This window comes from Pygocentrus nattereri, chromosome 5 (assembly GCF_015220715.1).
Source record: "Pygocentrus nattereri isolate fPygNat1 chromosome 5, fPygNat1.pri, whole genome shotgun sequence".
Classification (NCBI taxonomy): domain Eukaryota; kingdom Metazoa; phylum Chordata; class Actinopteri; order Characiformes; family Serrasalmidae; genus Pygocentrus; species Pygocentrus nattereri.
Window position 1 is genome coordinate 46028328 of NC_051215.1, and position 21666 is coordinate 46049993.

A 21666-nucleotide genomic window follows, 5' to 3' on the forward strand; every position below is an offset into this window, starting at 1 on the left:
TGACACATCTACAACATAATCACAACATTCAGACACTTACAACATTGCACTGGGCGATCCACACGGTTAATAGAAGGCTCAAAAACAAACAGAACAAAGAGTCGTCTTCTCTGGTATCCAGTTTGGGGTTGGCCGTGGGCAATAAAAGAGGAGCAGTAGAGGAGAGAGGGGCAAAAAAATTGTAACATGGATATTTTATGTAAGAAAACAGGTTCAATATGTTTTTATTCATGTCCTTGTAATCCTTTAACAACATCATCTACAAATGTGGGCCGCAGTCGAACAGATGTGACTTAGTCATAAAGACTCATACAGACTCAGCAGGGTTAGTTACAACTAAGCCCCCCAAAGGGAACAATGGAAAAAGTCCATATCCCCCCTGCCACCCCCCATATATAATTCTAAACAGATTCATCAAAACGTGCTTTAAATGTCATTTAAATGAAATTCAATTTTATCATGCTGATATTTGCTGTTCTGATTCGTGGTCAACAATAATGTATTAGGTTAGAAAGGGCATCTGGTTCAAACCTCACAGAATTGTCTTGAATTAATTATTGTTACGCCAGTTTACTAGACTTTTTAGCTCTGTTACAGCCCTGTGGTCTGTTACACTGTCAGAAAAGGTACTGGTACTGGTAAAAAGTACTGTTTGGGGACATTTTTGTTCATCAAGATACAAATAATGTTAATGTACCTAAAAGGTGTGTCAGTGGTCTTCAGGTCCAATTGTGTACCTAAAATGAGTTTGAAAGGTAGACAAAATTCACACACCCTCAGTGGAGAGGGACATATTTATACCTATTCATAACCATTCATAAAGATGGATACCATCTTTTTTTTCTGAGAGTGTACTGTAAAGCCCACCTATGGGGTAAGTTGTGATGTTTACACTCACTCTGTTTACAGCTGTATTGTTCACAACAGCAGGCGCTAGAAGCAAAGGTTGTGTCTTTATTTGTAGCAGGAATGTGCAGGTTGCTTCTAAAAAGTCATTATAAAAAAATTGATGCATATAAAAATATTTTGCACAACTACTTTGAAAAATTTTAAGGAAAATGCCTTAGGTTGTGCCCTGCTTTCCCATAAAGCACAGATTTGTTTGCTGCACAAACACATATACCTCAGAAAGGCAGGATGCTTCTGAGGGCCTTTATTTTGTTGTGTACATCTCTTTGTGCTAAAAGGCAAATAAAGAGAAAAGGCTATGCCCACTCTTTGACCTAAGCTCTGAAAACATTTCAAGGCACGCTGTTTATTCTGTTGCAGAAATTGAAAAGTACGAAGGGGATGAGCTGAGAAAAGACGGGGAGGTGAAGAAGTACCTGGATATCATCAGCAACAAAAACATCAAGCTGTCAGAGAGAGTGCTCATTCCAGTGCAGCAGTATCCAAAGGTAAGATTCATGTCTTGCTCTGCTGTGTTTTCAGGATAATGATGGGGCGACAGTTGGGAAGTGTTGACAGAACACCTAAATCAATGTTATGATCATGAGGACATCAAGATGTTGCCACCTCTTGAAAGAGATTTGTCAAAGCTGCAGAGTCTCCGTCATGTTCTGGGTTGAACAGGTGGGCTTCCCAGTGCAGATCACTGATTGCTCTGCCACTTCTGTTCTCTCTGTAATCACTAAAAGTTTGGCAGCAAACGATGGAAAACATGCATTTTATTGTTACTAGAAAGTCGCATTTTCAGTTAAACTCTTTTTATAAGCTACTTCCGTTTACTCTTGCAGGGAAATGAGCATTTCTTCTTACCCCATGCGGCCGTACGTTAAATTATGTGCGCCAGGAAATAAAGAGGCAGGAAATCATTTCATCTACTGACGCTATCAAACACCATCAATTTTGAGTCCTGTTACTCTTCATTCATCAGTGGAGAAGCTGGGAAACACCCCATGTGGCTCTTTCTCTCAGTCTATAGCGCAGAGTACTTTTATACACACACAGCAGCAGCGGAGCTCTTGCAACCTTTTATCAGGCATAACAGTTTGGATGCTGGATGATTACATTTTTATAAACTTGCCAATAGCTGGATTACGGTGGCAGAAAATCTTTGATATACTGCTTTGATTCATCTGGAATTGAATCATAGCACTTAATATTCCATATTGGCTGATGCTCGAAGGAAAAGCATGGCTTTGTGTAGTTAAGCGTGACTTTTGCTCAGATTTTAATCTCTGAGAGTGCAACACGATGCCCACATAAGGGCTGTATGAAATTTTAGTGACCAATAAAACTTTTAAAAATCTAAATTTCGAATGTAATGTAATGCATTCCACTTCAGTGTAGTGTAAATTAATCAACCAATATAATTTTCTTATCTCAGAGACGTCTGATATAGATGACAAGTCATTTAATATTGGTGACTTTTGTCAGTACTAATAAATCTGCAGGCTCTCATTATCATCTGGGCCCAGGTCTATATAGTGCAGGAAGACGTGTAGACAGTATTTCTGTTCAGAGGAGGAGGTCTGAGTAAAGCACCGTCAAAAAGTATTTGCCTCCCTCCTGATTTCCTCTATTTTTGCATATCGTTGCTGTCCAAAGAAAACAAGTATCTCCAAAGTGGTAACTTCACAGGAAAAGGCAAGAACACTCTCATCTGTCAATGTAAGTCAATGTAAAGAGATTTTATTCTATGTGATTTTAGAGTATAATAGTCCATTCATCATGAAATCCACAAAAATGGAGCGTCATGTTTTTCACTGGACAGCGACGATATTTTGTCACATTATATAGTTTCAGATTCTCATTACTTTTTCACACAGGGCCAGTCGGTGTTGAATAACTTTTTTCATTCAATAAATGATTATTTTTAAAACTGTATTTTGTGTTTACCTTGTTATCTTTGTGTTACATTCAATTTTGTTTGTAGATGAATTAATTAAGTGTGACAAATATGCAAAAATAGAAGAAATTGGGGGGCACACAGCACTGTAGCCCATGTCCTAGAAGACTGGCGCTATGAGACACCAATACATTTGAGGCAAAAATGGGTGAAAACAAATAAATATATCGTTGAACAAGCATGATCTGTGGCAATGTAAGTCTTACTGTGTACTAAGCCACTCTGTGCAACCTTAATGATGCAGTTTGAGTGAGTTGAGAGAAATGAGGGTGTATTTACAGAAAAACTTTGGGTGTCTTTTCCATGTTTGTTAGTCACACTAGACTTGTACGTTAGCGTACAGTGATAACATAAAGAAACCAAATGTAGTCACTAAACAAGCTCTGGCTGATTAGATTAGAGCCATTTTTAAATTCCTTGAAACCTGCTCTGTATCTACTGCAGTAAACAACATTTATAGTCAGAGCTTGGCCCAACTTTGTGTTAAACTCCTAATAGTTTGAGTATACTTGCAGATAAAAAGCTGTGAGCACTTATCACATAAAGCGATTGGTGAGAATCCTCAGCTTCTAGTAAACATATGCTCAGATACTGGCCTACTTTTCTGCTGCAACTAAAAATTAGTTGCTGTAGTGTGTTGAAATGTGCTGGGACTCTAGGGTTGGTGTTGGATATTTGTAGATACACACACACAAACACAGGCACAAAAGAATTGTACACAAAGTACATGCCTCAGGTTTTGTGTGCTAGATCTGTGTCTCGTTTAAATCTTAACTGAACAACAAAACATGGTTTGTTTTGCCAAACCCGCCCAGGATTTGTGGCGCTGTGTAGTTACGAGAACGGAACCGTAATACTCTCTAGTTATTTTCCTGGAATGCAGATAGCAGCTATGCATTGTTCCATGGCAGCCTTTGTGCAAACAATGTTAAGATTAGTTACATGCCTGTGTTTGTGTAAATCGCAGGCGGTACAGTCATGTTGTGTAAATTTTGGCCATTTTTTAGTCATGTACCCATTTTCTTTCATTGAGTTATGAATATTAGACCTACACATTCCCTGCACGGTTTACAGGGCTGGAAGAGAAGATAGAGGAGCAATCCACATTCGGTGGCTTGCAAACTTCCGTCATGGCCTACGCAGTGAAAATAAGAGATGGTGGTGATTAAGAGGAGCCTTACCAGTACATAGTTTTACATATACAGATGTGATGCTTTCTCGTGGGCCCATGCAGCATTGCTGGCAGAGAGTGCAGGTGGTGGATTTGGATGGCTGGTGGGAGGGGGTTGTAGAGGGCCATAGGATCCGTTGTAATTGGCGCCAGCAGACAGTGGCAGGTGTCGAGGTGAAGTGCGTGGGGTCAGACAGGAGACACAATAGTGACAATCAAATAACTTGCACTGAGTTGAAAAATGTGCCACGTCCACCTGCTTTATTTGATGTGCTCCCACTTTTGACACAGTGCAGCTTGAGTGTCTGAATCTGGCAGTCTTCACCACCAATGAGGCTTGTCTGAAGAATGTGGAGAAAACAAGATGACTTTTCTTTAAGGACTAGGACTACCAGTGGCTTATAGAGCAACTCACTAGTTTCAAAGGTCAGTTAGAAGTTTTCACACTTGGACCCTTACTGCTACACTGTAATTACAAAATTACACATTCAATTAACCCATTCATGCTCCTCAGGGTTGGAAATGGCCAGATTTTGCAGGGGGAAGCGTAGTTTTTTTTTTTTTTTTGTTTTTGTTTTTGGTGTAACGCGGAGCGAGGAGGCGGGCGCATGTGCTGAGATAAGCGAGATTTATTATGGCATTATTATGGGCAAATCCAGGGTCGTGGTCAAGACTGTCCAGATTCATGCAGCCAACACGGATAGATCGGGGGGCAGACATGACAAACCAGAGTACTACCAACACAGAGATACAAACATCCAACAGAGACCAATACGTCAAACAAAGACCAATACAAAGACCAGCGAACACAAGGGACAAACACAGGGCTTAAATACACAGGGAAAATGAGGGTCAGGTGAAAACCATCAGGGCGGAGTTACTAAACCAAAACAAACGCACATGGACAAGCCAAAACAAAAAGGCACATGGAGTGGGAGGAGCCAATCGTGACATTTGGGTTTTTTTGGTGGGGAAATTGTGCTAAAGTCAAGAGCTGAAAGCTTGACTTGTTTTTCTTTTGTTTGACTTTTCTTTATATTACGCTCTTGACTAAAAGAATAAAAAACCCCGAATTCTGCATGTTACCAAAAACTTGACTGATTGTTGCAGAGACATCAGTTTAATCATAGCGTACACCTCAGTCCTTAAATCAGTTTCTTTTTCCTACATACAGGAGGAAAGAGTAGGAGAGTTTCTTTTTAAAATAACTAACTGAACTGGTTAATAAACGAAGAACTAGAGCCAATTATAAAGGTTAATAAACAGTGTGAAAGCTTCTTCAAGCTGTTAATGTCATTTTATTGTAATTATTGAACACTCCTTTAAGGCAGAGTACATGAAATGCTTGTCAAAACAACAAAAATACCGAACTGTTATGCTCATATATGTGATCTTCTTAGTTAGAAGGTCAAAATTGTCCAGTGCCCATTTAGTTACATATACCCAATGAATGGCTGACATTGGTAGTTTGCAATATCAGTCATAATTTCTCCTTTGGGTCACACTGTTGAATACATGAGCTGTTAAAAATGTTAATTACTTAGTGTAGACTAGACACTCAAATACCCCTAAGGTTTGAAGAAACAAGAAAGCGATTGACGTTTATTAATGATTGTGGAGTTTCTTATCTGCTTCACCATACCTGCCGAACACAAAGCGTTACTATGGAGACTGCACCGTGACTTTTCATTGGCTGGACAGACTGAAGGCTGGACTTGGGGTGTATTGAACACCCCTTCAACACATGCACATGCATTAGAAATAAAATGACTATGCCTATATGCAGTTTCCCTATGAAAAACAATGACCTAGATTTCAATATCTTAGTCATAACACAGTACTGTCCCAGCTTTTCTTCCCAGAACAGTGTTCGAGTGCATTTCAGCCCATTTCCACCTTCAGTGCTCTGCATCTGTAGCAGGCTTGGACAAGCTTTAAATACTGTTTGCCAAAATTCCGTTCAACCAAATGAGCAACTGAAGCACAACTCACATTTTGTCAAAATAGCTACATTTAGAATGCATTATTAATTTCAGTGATGTTTATTTTGTTTGCATGTGAAAGGTTAAACAGGATAGATTTTGCATAGTTTTTCTTGACAACACAGTCCAGATAAATAGCAGAGCATTTAAACCCCTTCAAATACCAGGCTTACTACACACTAAGGCTCATTGTTTAGTAACTAACTACATGGACTACAATACAAACTGGATGAGTTTTTTTTGTATATAGTTGTTCTGGGTTATAGAAGCGTGTAGTAAAACCTTGGACTCACTAGTGGGTCCTGGCCATTTAGAGGGTCCTGGAAACTAAATGTTAATTAGTGGCTCTAAATAAAGATTGCTGCACTTTCTCATCATGTTGAATGTAGGGTTGAGAAGTTAATCCCGAAAAGAACCAGGTACTCGGTTCCAGATATTTGGGAATGAGGAGTTGAATCCAAAGCTTTAGATTCAATTCCACACATTCCATTGAGGTTTGCCTGCACCCGAGTGCACTTGGAGTATGAATGGTTTGTCGCTCACTGTATAGCCTGTCTGAAAAACTCACATATTCATAGTCTGGCTGCATATGACTTTAGGCAAAGTGGAAAACCAAGTGAAATGTAAAATTTGCCAGTGCCAAAACACCTAGCCAGCTGAAGTAGCAGAAACAAGTACAACTAGGCAGCCCATGATTATCAGTCAAGTTAATTTATCTAGAATTAGCTCGAATATAATTAATATTGTGTTCTTTATTTTTGCCATGAGTGGAATTGACTCTTGAAATAGCCTCCACCAGTTTCTGTCTCTTGTAATTGGAATTGGGGTTGACTCCAGCAACGCTGGTCTCAAATAGAAGAAGATTCTGATTTTTAGCATTTTAGTGTCCTGTGAAGACAGTTGCTAAGAAAGAGCACATTTGTGGGTGGAGTGTAGATATATCAATTATTTCATGAATTACTTATCCCTTATTTACTACTCGCTCTTTGACAACAGCGGTATTCACTTCAGACTTATTTCTTTATTCATGAAATGACAAAAATAATTTTTTTTTCTTTCAGACAAAAAACAATTTATCAGATTTAAATAATAATAAAATATCTCATTTTTTACTATCGTTTTATTGTTATTGGTTAAAAGTTTGCTTCAATGAGCTACAGGCGAGACATATGTTGAACTACACCATGTGTTTGTTAAGGCCGGCGATAACGGCGTCATCTAAGGGTTAACTAGAATGTTTAAGTGTTGGTGATAGAGTCCGTTTGTGGATAAATGCAGAGGATGAAACCCAAAGCACAGAAGCAGCAGTGCCCAGTTGGAGCAGCTCAGTGTCTGATGGAAAGGCATATCTGGGAGGATGTAATTAATCCTAGTTGGAGGACTATTCTTTGCGTGTGTGTTGGGGCTAAATGAGGCAGTCTCTCCGGAACAGCATCTGTGCTGTGATTCAGTCTGGGCTGGAGTTGATCTGACTTTCTTTGATGTTCTCATTAAAGTAGGTTGACTTAAATTCACACATTTGCATGAAAGAGTCTAGCCTATTTAATTCCTCTCCATTCTCCTACTTTGCCGTGTCGTAGGCCTGTTTGTCTGGTCGGAACATGGCCCAATTTACTCAAACTTGTAAATGGTGGGCCTGAATGTACTTGCCCCATTTTATACAATGCATATTCTGACCCACTTACTTGTTTAATTAAGCCTCAAATCTCAAACATTTGCAAAAAGAAATCTAATATAATTTACATGTAATAACATATCATCTCAAATCCAGAACCAGTGATATGTGGTCAGTGTTTCGGACTATGTTGAATATATTGTGTATCTGTGATACTGTGCTGAGGCAGTCAACAAAATCAATGTCTTATTTGAAAACACACAGTATTTCCACAAAGTAGTTTCATTACTTTCACAAGGAAATGACATATGAGTATGATTACAGCGGCAGGTTTTTATGATAATGAACAAAAGCTGTGGCAGTCGTGCCCACAGGCTTCTGGTAGAAAGACTGACAGGGGCATTGAAAAGCTCTCTCTATATGCAGAGAGGTCTGCCACGTTTTTCCTGAGTTGATATAATGACGCATCAGCATATTCCATGCCTCTTTAGTTTTCCTGAATCTATTATGCGGAGTCATTTTTAAAAAAAATTACATAGAATCGGATGCACAGTGCTCAGCACAAGTGACAGTGTAGTAGAGGGTGATGTTGGCTCATGTTTTTTATGCATATGAGCCACATGCCCTAAAACACATACCATTAAAACGAGTGCCACAAACAGCACTACTATTTGTAACCATTTATATCAAATATAAATTGTTTATCTATAAATTACTTTAGCAAATGCATCATTTCGCCAAGAGAAATAAGCCCTGAGGTTGTTTGTGACGTGCAGCAAAGCACAAAGAGCTTGTTTAGACTTGTCTTCATGGTTCTGTATGCATTCCATTATAACGTCACGCAGCCATGCGGAGTTCTTTTCTTTGCTCTTTGTTAGCTGTATGCTTATGAATAGCTAGGTGCACGATTTGCCGTAACTGGGCCGGCGAGGCACAGCCAGCGGCCTGAGAGAAATATGGTTCCTGCTGACACACAACGGAGATGCCTGCGAGCAGATTCAAGCCATGAGAGGATCTCACGCACACACTGAAGGCTGGGTGGACAAATGAATGGGAGTGCCTGCATTGCTATCTAGTAATGTGAGAGATATGGTCGCCATGGAAACCCCTGTATTAAGATTTAGAAGAGGCATTTGGACGATCCATCAAAGGGGCGTTTTTGCACATCAGAGTATTTCTGCAAAATTGTTTTATGACTGCCGGTGGTCTTTACCCCACACAGGATGATGTGGCTTTGATCAAAGACATTACAAAAGGATGAATGGGATATGTGTGCAGAAATCAAGATCTACTTATAGACTAATGCTAGTGCCCAGGCTCAGCATCCAATTGCTTTGAACTAATATGTGAACAGCACATTATAACTACAACTGACTTATGATCGCAAACAATTGCAAGCAGGCTAATGGCAAAAATAAGATGAGCTTTTCTGAAGTGTTAAACCGCGCATGGTCAGTACTTAATATCAGCTTTGTTAAAGCTCAGAAGGTGCTTTATTATAACAGTCTCCTCCAAGTATTTAGTTTTCTTTGCATGCATGCATTTCACTGATGAAAGGGGTTCTTTGAAGGACCAATCATTGAAAGATTATTGAAGGACCAAAAAAGTGGTTCTTCTGTTGTATCGCTCCAGAAAATCCTTTGTAGCATGTTTCCTTTAGAGCGAATGTGATGAAAGATTTTGAGTGACACTGATCTTGTCTCGTGTTCGTCCTCCTCTAGACCATAGTTAGAAGCAGCCAGTGTTCAGTGCACTGCACTCTGACGATCCAAAGCTGCACAGAGTTTAGGGAGGAGAGAAAAACCATGTCATCACTCACAGTGCTCCGTGGGGACTGAGCATAAAACTGACAAACAGGTGTCCGGCAACAATTGCAGGGGGAAGAGAAAAACTTGCATCATCAGCAGCTGGATCAAGGCAGTTGCTGCACTGCAGAAATTTAAGGCTGCCATCTAGATTGTCACAGTTTGCGAGCTCTATTCAGGCACCTTCTGCTGCTTAGAAAGACACCTAGAACCTTGAGGGAGAGATTTAGAACCTTGAGCTTCAGCAGAACTGTAGTGGTAATTGGGGCGACAGCAAGTGAGTCAGAGGTTTACATGAGTCGGGATGATGGTATGGATCTGAACATGATTCATAGCCCGGGGGAGATATAAGCAGCAGGTATTCATTACATGCTATAATAAAATTAATCAGATTATCAGCAATAATTACTAGCATTACATGACACCATGTAGGGATGCCACGGTTACCAGCTGGTATGCCACATCATAAAGCTCAATGCTAATCCAAATCAAAGGGAGTAAATCTGACAACCATATATGATTACTCACTTCTTAATTTGTAAAGGTAGACATAAATAAACCACTGCTATAAATTAACTGTAAAGCGTATATTTGAACAATACTGTTAATACTGAAAACATGACAACTTATGATAGGCCTATGATATCATCTTGGAAGGTGAATCATCTTAAATCTAGTTCATATCTCATATATCTCATTTTGAGACTGCTGTAAAAGTATTGTAAGCTTATTTTACCTATTTCTTGACATTGTAAGCCTAGACAGCTCTAGGCTTAGAAACTGCCGTATTCTATTGGTAGTGGTATTACATTATGGTTTATTTCAGTCCACTATTTATTTGTTGAGTTTAACATATTGGGAAAAAAATGAACATAAAATATAAAATGTGCCATAACTTTTCCCCAGGTCACATTTCATGTTGTATTTTTCCAATATGTTAAAAATTAACAATAATTGTGCATTAAAATGTGCAGGTGCCTGTCCTTTGTAAAGGAAGTGTTAGCTTATTTTCACTTAGAAAATCAGCAAAACATGTCATTTTACAAGGGGAGCATGTGAGATGTGTTATTTAGTAGATATAGATGTAACAATTATTTAATTAAAGAAAATTACAATTTAAGTTAGCAAGTTAAATTGTAAGGCTTAATCTGGTTGCAGTGAGTGCAGTCTTTCATTCCAGCTCTGCACCTTGCAAGTCTGTTTTGCCACTTACTGTGAGCGGTATTCACTAGACACATGCACAAAGCACTCATCGAGTGTTTTCATTCAGCATTGTGCAAACTTTGTGCTCTCCGGGCCATGTTACAAAGTCATGTCTCTCATGGAGAGAATCAAAATGAGGAGCTGGCACTAGACTACAACCAATCTCTCTCACCCATCTTTCCTAGACTCACAACCTAATAACTAACTGACTACCAGCTTCAGCACCGGTGGTAACTGTTTCACATACGTCCCCAAAATAGCATGATTACAGCACTTTTGTGGTAACTGAGCAGGTGCTTCTAACCTTACTACCAAGTTACAGTAGCCACAGAAGCATTTTCCAATATGCTGGTATGGGATTTCCCTCTGTACCTCTTAACCTGAAGAAAGACACCTAATCAAACATGCAGTAGCATCTTTGCATGTGTTCCTTATAGACGCAGGGCTTATCAGTTTTCAGTTATTGTGACCTTAACATACAGAGGTTTCAGCTAGCTCTGTATGCCAGAATAATCCTATTGTTGTTTCACTGTAGAAATCCTTGGTCCCAGAGGAAGACCAACCTAGTCAAAGGTGTTTAATACAGATAAGCCTGCAAGTGGAGCCCAGTGGCACACCAAGAGGGAGAACCAGAGTTTAAGCAGCTGCATCTTCTTTATGAATTAGGCGCTGGCTGAGAGAGTAGCTCCCAATTCCCAATAAAGTTGTTTATTTCAAAAGGAACGCAGGCTCAGATGATGTTGACTCGTTCTCGTTTGTAATGAACAGTGGTTCGATTCAGGGACGGCTGTGGAGAAGCACCGAGTTAATGGCAGTTTCAGGTTATGGCAGCACAGTTCTGCAGGGGTTAAATTGGAATTTGGAAAGTGAGCAGCCGAGGACGTGACCTATCTAATGGTGTGTCAATCAGGCCCTGTTTTTTACTGTAAATGTGCATTATCCTCATGCAGACGCAAACAAACCATTACCAATTTTACTGGAAATTGGAATGGAATAATTTGTTGTTTTTTTTTGAGTAATTGTGGCAGTCGTAAACAAATCTTTTTTGATTCTCTGCCCTTTCTTAAGTGCTCTGTGCTCTGAGGGTTGCATAGTTCTGGCTGCCTTCATGCATTAAAGCCCACTGTCTGTAGAAGCGTGGAAGCCGTAGGTTGGGAGGAAGTAGGCTGGCTGTTTCTCATCTGTATGGATAAGGGTCCTTTAAGGCGTCAGCCTCCTGACTTTGCGATGGTCTTAATGTGCTGTTTGTTTATCCAACATCTGTGCTGTCGGCCCCCGAGTGCAGAGCTCGGTGTGGGTGCAGTAATGCAGGAGATCCATCAACACGTTCTCCTTAGGCGCTGTGCAACACTGCTGCCTTTTTATAGAGCTGTGCTGAGCATATCCTCCAACAAAATGCGTGATGTGGGCTTTGTTTTATAACACAAAATTTTATGCCCATTCCATTCAGCTTCTTAATTGCTGCCATTGTAATCTGATTGCTTTGTTTACAGTTGGAATCATATCCGTTTCTGATCCGTCCAATCGGATGTCTCATAGCATGAGAAATATGACCTCGAATCTGAAATTAACTGCCATTAACAATATATAAATATTATTTATGTACACAGACGTTCTGTTTGAGATTCAAGTCACTGCACTCAAAAAAGATGTATTAATGACCTTTACCTACTGATATGAAGGTCATTGCATTGAACACAACATGTAAAACAGTGTTTTGTGCATTGCTCAGTAAAAAGTCCCTCTGTCTGCCCACCTTTCATCTTCTTAAATTTGGATGTCATATTGCCTGGCTAAGCTACAGTGATTTCAAAGCGTTGCAGTTTATTTATAGAGGGCATGAGGGCGTCTTCAACAGAGGAGCACTAATGAGACAAATCTGTAAGCAGCCTTCACATGTGGCCATAACTCAGGTGTGTAGAAATAGAAATTTATGTCCCCATTCCTCCAATAATCTTCCTCAAAGCTCTTCAGCTTCCTCTGAACTCACTCTAATATAGGATGAGTGTTGTCAGAGCGCTTCCTTTTTCTTTCTCTCTCTTCCTTTGTCGCTGTTCCTTTTTATTTCTCATCTACTTTCTGTTTTCCTCGCTCTCGCTTTCTCACTGTCTGTCGTAAGGCTTCCCAGTATCAAACACTGATATATTATTTGCCAAAATGTGGAATAATTTAATTGTTATTAGCAGTCTGTCAGTGTTTACAAATGATTATTTAGTGTCTGATTTTAGCTCACACACTATGGCGTGTGCCCGTCCCCTGGGCCCCGATGGCGCCAGAGAGCCCAAACACTGGGCAAGGACGAAGCCCTGCAAGGAGAGGTGAATGCAATGCAATGATGTGCAAATCACTTAAACCCTGCATTTAACTGAAAACAGGACAAAGACGACATATCAGATGTTAAAACTGAGAAATTTCATGTTTTTTGAAAAATAGTGAATCTTGTGGCCAGAGGTAAGAATTTGCAGTCCAAATAACAGAATTATGTGTGTTTATATACGTCGCATTTCAAACTAACAAGCATGCTTCAGTACCACAGACTAATTGTTTATGTTTTAGTCAGATTAAAGATTTTTATCATTCATTATCGCCCTGAAGGTTTGTTCCTGGGATCGCTGAAGATCACTGCACTATATCAGTGCTCAGGTTGAAAGCTGCAGCTGTGCTTTTGATTACTGTGTTTTCTAAACGAGGTACTGCCTGTAAAGAATAAACTTGTGGTGGCTGCTGTTGTGAAAAAGTGGTGATAAGCTCAACGGAACATCACGTCTTTCACAAATTCTTTCTTCTACTTGATTCTTTCCACTCAGATTTTCTTTTCTAATTCTTTTTTTTTGTTTTCATCATTGTTATCCAGGTCTGTTTTTATTGTCAACACAGAAGTTAGCAGTAAAGCCACATTTTAATAACCCAGCCATTGCAGCAGGCTAGGAAGAAATGCTCGGAGTTCTAGGAAGACATTTGCACCTGCTTTTGTGATGGAAGCAATGACATTACAGAATCTGTTTGGATGCAACCTTATTTTGCATCTGACCAAACAGGATGGATCTTGCATGGTAGGGTTAAAAGTAGTCTGTATGTTATTAATGCTGGATATTTGTGGATGTGTGGAAATCGTTCTGGAGGTCTGTTAAAAGGGAAAAAACACAAAAAGCTCAAAGACAAGTGACAACTTGAGCCACAAAATCTGTGTTCTAGTGATCAAAATGTGAAATATGCCCGGGGCACCAGGCAATAGGCAGTGTTGATCCTTGATTGTGGCTATAAGAATAATGGCAGACCCTGTTATCCGGTCCTTTGGTTTGTTCTTTATAGTCCTCTTGCAGTCTGAGTGGAAAGCCTTACATTCACCTACTATTGGGTACTACGTAGCTCTATATTAATATAGAAACTATTTGTGTATAATAATGTATGCATTGCAATGTTAAATTAATCATCCATTAGAGTTTGAACCACTTACACTCACATCACATCAAATATGGATTATAATGTGAACAGGTTTTAAAATAAAGAATATTTAGTAGTAGTATCTGCATCAGCCATTGTTAGGTGTTAATTCTTAGTTACTTCCCTAGTCTGTCTCTCTGTTTTTATCTTTCTCTTCATTTTCTCTCCCTGTGTCTCTCCTCTGTGTTTTTGTCTTTCTACATCTCTCTATCATTTTGTCAAACTACCTCTCTCAGCTCATTAGCTCCTCCTTAGTCTCAGCAGGGTTTTGTCCTCCTCTTAACGCCACTGTGCTTAACGCCACTGCTCCTCAGTGCTAAAGCCTGTGTCCACTGACTCACTCTAGCCAGCTCCTCTCTGCTGCCAGTGCTGTAGCGCTCACAGGCCACAGCTCAGATCCGGCTCGGAGGAGCGGCTGGGCCTTTGCAGCAGCACAGCTGTTTCAGCTGGCAGGGCCGGAATCGCCTCATCCGTGGATCTTATCTGGCCCTGTGCTTCCCGGCAAGGGTGCAGCATTTCACTGTCCAACTCAAACAGAGGCAAAACGCCGCGCCACTGTTTGGGATAATAGTGGCTAGGCTGCATTCCACGCCAAATGTGGATAGTGCACCGTCGGCCATGGAGCTTGAAATGGTATCCATTTATTTATTTATTTATTTATTTATTTATTTATTTTATTTAAATCTTATCCGTATAATAATAAAGGTGGATCATGCTGTACAGAAAGCCGGTTTAATGTCAGGCACGATAAAAAATACAATGAAAAAAGAACAGATAAGGTGCCTGTCTTAATGCATGTTTTTTCATAACAAGCCCTGATGGTATAGATGCACAGGGAGGACAAGCGTACTAAAAAAAGCTCACCGCGGAGGAGTTTTTTCATGGCAGATATATGCACATTTTTTTCCACGTGGAAAATACGTGTCCCGCTCTAATCTGATATATTCATAAATATAGAAGCATCATTTGCATTAAGTTTGTCAGGAGTGGGTCACAAGAAGTGGAGGAAAATAGAACAGCTGTCCTAGGAGAGCTGTGATCCAAAATAAAATCCAGTAAACTAAAGTACAGGTGCTCTTGCTGCCATTGATTTTGGCAGCCAGCGAGTCTTGTTTAAGAAAGTTCACAATATATGTGACAGGTAAAGCAAGCAGAGGCTAATGAACTCTACATTTTCCATTTAAGTCGTTATCCTCCATCCCATTTGGACAAATCCGCAGCACTGTGATCCGACTGAATCTCTGATGTGTCAAGTGCCATACTTAATTAACTGCTGGGAAATATCCCTATTAGACAAACCATCACCTTGTCATAGTGCTAAAGTGCATCTGGCCTGGACTCTGATGTGGCATAAATGGAAGGCTACGTGGTCCCCGTCCCTGGGTCCTGAAAAGACTCTGTGAGTACTTTGAGAGAAAAAAAAATCAATGTGGTCTGCATCAAAGAGAATCCAGCACAGGTGAAGGTCCCTGTCGCAAAGCCTCAAGTGTGAAAACTCATTTGTTCAGGCAGCTCTGCACATTCACAGCTCGGTCCAGTAGGTCGTAATAAGCAGAGGTATGGCCAACCTACCATTGGTTATCAATAAATCCACATCGCGCTGTCGACTCTCTCTCTAGCCCTTCTCCTGTGGTCTGATATGATCTTATATGACCTATTGGCATGCTATCATTTTATGCTAATACTTCTCCCATCATGCCAGGCACACACCTTGCGAAGTGTCAGCTCCATCATCTTGGTAGTGTCACTGTTGCACCAGCATCACCATCCGCGCCCATCATTCTTCAGCCTGCCAGCCAGCCTGCCACTGCTGGGGACTGCAGGGGACGGCTTGCGTCGTTTCAAACCTCATTTAACACTGAACCGTGCCCCCTAATAAAGCCCAAATTGCCCACCGTGGAGCTGGAGAGTGGCTCCAGACATTCATTAGCTTAATGAAAACAGGCCACTCCACTGCTGCCGCCCAGCGAGCGCCTTCGCTCCACAGCCGAGGCGGCCATCTGCTCGAGGGCTCCTGGCCAACTGCGGAGAATTCCCGTTATATCCACACCACAGGAGGATGGGCAGACAGCTCCAAAGCCTCCAGCTTTAACGCTCGGAAAAAAACGCCTGTAGACGCAATGTAATACTGCAGAGTTAAATGGCCAGGAGTGGAAAGAGTAATGAAATCTTTAGTGAATTAGAGCAGTGCTGCAGTGATAATTCACTTTAAATACAGGTAAAAGGATTAAGATGCTCACGTGAAAGCAAAGTAGTACTTTTTGAGAAATTAGGCTACACACACACATATATATATATATATATATATATATATATATATATATATATATATATATATCGCTGCTGTCAGAAGAACACCTTGTATCTCCAAAATAGTAACTTTACAGCTTTACAATTTGCCTTGCTCAGTGTGTAACTATGTTTAGCTTAAACTGGCATTAAGCCCGCCTTAAACTTTAAACTACATTACCTACATTAGCTAGCTAACATGCACTTTCAGAAGAAAGTAAGCAATAGCTATAAGTTTAGTTAAAGAGCGTCAAAACACTATTAAGATAAGACTAGTTACCTAGCAGGTTAAGTACTTCCTCAGCTAGAATGGGAGGGTAGGGGTGGACAGCCTCAAAAAAACAAAACAAACAGAAAAAAAAGAATTGTACATCGTATCTCCAGAATTGTGTCTTTACAAGAGGAGGAAAAAATGTTCCCTACGTTTAATTCAAGTAGATGTAACCAGATTTTGTATAAGCTATATTGAAGTATTTCTGCTGGTCTGTTCACCATGAAATTTACACACAAGGTAAATGTAAAAAAATTTTTTTAAAGTTGGTGAAAAAAATGGAGATTTGAGGTTTGTTCCAGCGGCAACAATATGCATACCTACACACTGACTTAATGTCATGATTGGCCCCTCCCAGTCATCCATGTGCTTGTGTTTACCTTCTAGTCTTATCCACGTGCTTTCTTTGTTTTGATTCTTCCCTGTCCTGCCCCCTTGTTTCTAGACTCCGCCCTTGATTGGTCCTCACCTGTGTTCCTTGTTGTCATGTCTGCCCATCATTCTATCCATGTTGGCTCTTTGACCCTGCACTGTCTAGACCCTGATTATGGATTTGCCCCTAATAAATCTCGCTTCTCTCAGCGTATACGTCTGCCTCATCATCGCTCCCCGGCGTTACACTTTCCACACAACTCCCTAATGATAGTACATTGAAAAGATGCATACTAGATCTGCAATAGCAGATGCCAATTCAGCCTAACCTTATATTGGCTTGGACTGAGTCAAAAAATAATAACACATCTTTGAGTAATTTATTCAAAATAAATTGAAATGAAAGTAAAATTAATTTGATTAAATTATTCAACAAAAAGTACCATTACAGGAACATATTTACAGGTTTCTATAATGAGAGCAGCAGTAATTAGTTGCTTTCCACCTCTGTAAGTGGAGTGGACCTCCCAAATGGTGTCCCACTCTGTCATGTGGAATCACTCTCGTTTTCAGGGGTCTCTAGGCAGATGTTGTGAGAGCTCAGTCTTGTTCTGTAAGTCAGCTCCCTCCCTATGTGCAGCTGTTCTGGCTGCAGTGGTTTCCAGCCATGTGCTAGGCAGGGTATGTCAACATGTGTTATGGCCAACTGTTTCATCCTGACTGCCGCGTGTCAGCTAACCTTTGAAAATATTTGAAGGGCAAGCTCACTTCTCTCAGCAAAGATTGTCGCCCAGCAGAGCAGAAAAGAATAGTAAACAAGCACAGACAGCGTTCTGAAATAATGACAGAATCACTCATGAACAAATGTGTGCCGCTGGAACAGCCTAGCCTCCCAGGTACGGCCATTCACAGATGACAGTCTAGAAGGATACTGTATGTTTTAAATATGTGCTGCGTAAACTGACGTTTTATCTGTCATTTATTGTTCCTTTCCACGTTTTTAACAGCAGTATTTTCTGAAATTCTCAAATAAATTACAGAAGGATCTGTCGAAGGCTGTGTATTCAGAGCAATCTAGTTTTAAATGTTTACGGAAATGCATTTTAGAAGCATAAATGTGCAGAGCAGGGTAACATTTTAAAAGACATTACAAAGAAACAGCAACACTGAAGTGGAGCAAATGTGCACCAGTGTTGAAATCAATGTTGAATTAACACTTAGAGTGTTGGTTTGACTTCATTAAAGATGGGTACAGTCTAGAATACTCTGGGGAAAGTGGTTTGATTTTGTATTGTATGTAGTAAACTTCGAGTCTGTTAGGAATGACAGTAAGATTATGTGACTGGTTGACAGAGGCAAAGGGAGACGAGAGCGGGGAAAAGGAGCGCTGAGTAACTGGTCTCAATGACTTCTTGACCACCGTCTGGCTGAAATGGTAGATGTTGCCCCAAGGCAATCACTTGATAGCTCATCATCTGCACAGTATTACTCGAATTCCCATTGGAGATAAGCTCATTATGTTATGCCTCGTTCAAGCGTAGACCTCTGGATCACTCCAAGGATCTTTATTGGCATCTGCACATGTTCTAATATCTCTGAGAGCAGCAGAGGCCCACTACTGACCCTGAACATCGATTAGACGGATGACTGACTGTGGTTCCTTCAGATAGAGGCGTATACTCCGACATGCAGGTTTCGAAGGTGCACAAACCTGCCTGTGATCAGTGATACACATTTGATAGATGGACGCATCAGATATTCGATTCATTTTGAAAGCAGTTCTTTTCAGTTGATTTGTTTGGGTTAGGCTGCATCTGGCTTTGTCCACGCTGAGGGGGAAAAAAAAAAGCTGTGGATGTTTTTTATTGACTGTGAGGTAAGAGAACTGTCAAGCAGCACGAGAGACCAATGGTATTGCCTTTTCTCTTCTCCATTACAGTTTAATTTTGTTGGGAAACTGCTGGGGCCCCGGGGCAATTCCATGAAAAGATTACAAGAGGAAACGGGAGCAAAGATGTCCATCCTTGGCAAAGGCTCAATGAGAGATAAAGGCAAGGTAGGATGACAATCTCGCTTTTTGCTTTTGGTTGCACTGTCTGAAGTATGTGTGGCATTTGTTCACCAACCAATATCACATTCAGTTTGAATTATTGCAAGTCGGTGTATGTAATAGTCACTTTTCATTGTTGTACATTAAACAAATTAACATGACGCATGAAACTGAGCTACAGAACAGAAAAGCAAATACAGATTAACTAATAATTCTAACCCTCACACGTCGAGAGTTAACTTCCGAGTGGAGTGGAAATTGTAATTATAACTCAGCCAACTCAGCATTATATAACAAGAAGAGTATGAATAATAATATACACTGCTTAACTTCTCTTCAGATAATCATCCATTTTCACCAGAACTGCTGTCACCATGCTGACACTTACGTGGCTTCAGGCCACCATCGGTCCTGTACCTCTATGAACGACAGTTGTTTCAACACAAACATGTGAAGGCAGCATAAGTGTTTGGTGTGCAGTAGCCTACAGCACAAGAGATTCTGTTGACATAGACATAAACATATCTCTTCATCTGAGGCTGACACTAATGTTAGTTCCTGTTAAGCCCTCCAATGTTCAGTCCAAAGTTATGCCCTTGCTTTGAATTTGCATGATTCAAATGTGACAGTTAATATAATTCAAAGCGCCGTTATTTCAGTGCACTGTTGTTTAGCTACAAAGTAATTGTGATTATGTAATTATTTATGTACAACCCCAATTCCAGTGAAGCTGAGACATTGTGTAAAACATAAATAAAAACAGGATACAATGATTTGCAAATCCTTTTCAACCTATATGCAATTGAATACACTACAAAGACAAGATATTTAATGATCAGATGGATAAACTTTATTGTTTTTTGCAAATATTCACTCATTTTGAATTTGATGCCTGCAACACGTTCCAAAGAAGTTGGGATAGGGGCTTGTTTACCACTGTGTTACATCACCTTTCCTTTAACACTCAATAAGCGTCTGGGAACTGAGGAGACTAATTGTTGAAGCTTTGTAGGTGGAATTCTTTCCCATTCTTGCTTGATGTACAGCTTCAGTTGCTCAACAGTCCGGGGGTCTCCATTGTCGTATTTTGTGCTTCATAAAGCGGCACACATTTTCAATGGGAGACTGGTCTGGACTGCAGGCAGGTCAGTCTAGTACCGTATTTTCCGGATTATAAGTCGCACTTTTTTTCATAGTTTGGCCAGGGGTGCGACTTATACTCCGGAGCGACTTATAGTCCGGAAAATACAGACTTCACGGCAACCGGGAGAATGCGCCATGCTACGTTCTCGGAAGTCATTGAATGGATCAGCAAAGCATGGGCTTCCGTGAAAACCGAAAGCATCCTGCTGGGATTCAGAAAGGCTGGAATAATTGCAAATGTAACTGACGACGAGTCTGACAAAAGCGACGAAGAAGAGGAAGCGGCGCTTCGTCCACCTCCAGAGTTAGCGGAGTTGTTCATAAGTGACACTGAGGATGAAGAGTTCAATGGATTTGATGATTTGGAGTGATATAAACTTTGATAAAAATGGTTTGATAAACTTGTTAGCATGTTCTTTGTTATAGTTTGTCATTGTTATCTGAATAACTGTTCATGTTACGTTAACTTGGATTTTATGAAACCCCCCCCCCCCCCAAAAATGCGACTTATACTCCGGTGCGACGTATATATGTTTTTTTTTCTTTACTGTGCATTTTTTTGGCTGGTGCGACTTATACTCCGGAGCGACGTATAATCCGGAAAATACGGTACCCGCACTCTTTTACTACGAAGCCACACTGTTGTAACACGTACAGAATGTGGCTTGGCATTGTCTTGCTGAAATAAGCAGGACGTCCCTGAAAAAGACGTTGCTTGGATGGCAGCAGATGTTGCTCCAAAACCTGTATATACCTTTCAGCATTAATGGTGCCTTCACAGATGTACAAGTTACCCCTGCCATGGGCACTAACAGCCCCCCACACCATCAGAGATGCTGGCTTTTGAACTTTGTGCTGATAACAATCCGGACAGTCCTTTTCCTCTTTGGCCCGGAGGACACGACGTCCATGATTTCCAAAAACAATCTGAAATGTGGACGCGTCAGACCACAGGACACTTTTCCACTCTGCGTCAGTCCATCTCAGATGAGCTCGGGCCCAGAGAAGCCGGCGGCGTTTCTGGGTGGTGTTGATATGTGGCTTCGCTTTGCATGGCAGAGTTTTAACTTGCACTTGTAGATGGAGCGACGAACTGAGTTCACTGACAGTGGTTTTCTGAAGTGTTCCTGAGCCCATGTGGGAATATCCGTTACAGAATGATGTTGGTTTTTAATGCAGTGCCACCTGAGGGATCGAAGGTCACGGGCGTTCAGTGTTGGTTTTCTAACTTGCCGCTTACTTGCAGAGATTTCTCCAGATTCTCTGAATCTTTTGATGATATTATGGACTGTAGATGATGAAATCCCTAAATTCCTTGCAACTGCACGTTGAGAAACGTTGTTCTTAAACTGTTGGACTATTTGCTCACGCAGTTGTTCAAAGTGGTGAACCTCGCCTGTCCTTGCTTGTGAACGACTGAGCCTTTCAGGGATGCTCCCTTTATACCCAATCATGACACTCACCTGTTTC

The 21666-nt window shown here is 40.6% G+C and overlaps 1 protein-coding gene across 10 annotated transcripts in view; it reads left to right on the plus strand.

Annotated features, from left to right (window-relative positions):
* khdrbs2 (KH domain containing, RNA binding, signal transduction associated 2) overlaps nucleotides 1-21666 on the plus strand; it is a 101904-nt gene that overhangs the window by 18631 nt on the left and 61607 nt on the right. For all 10 annotated transcript variants that reach the window (XM_017724574.2, XM_037538809.1, XM_017724573.2 and 7 more), the window contains exons 2-3: nucleotides 1270-1397; nucleotides 18943-19059. In XM_017724574.2, the coding sequence (XP_017580063.2) occupies nucleotides 1270-1397; nucleotides 18943-19059 (245 nt within the window). The remainder of the gene's footprint in view (nucleotides 1-1269; nucleotides 1398-18942; nucleotides 19060-21666) is intronic.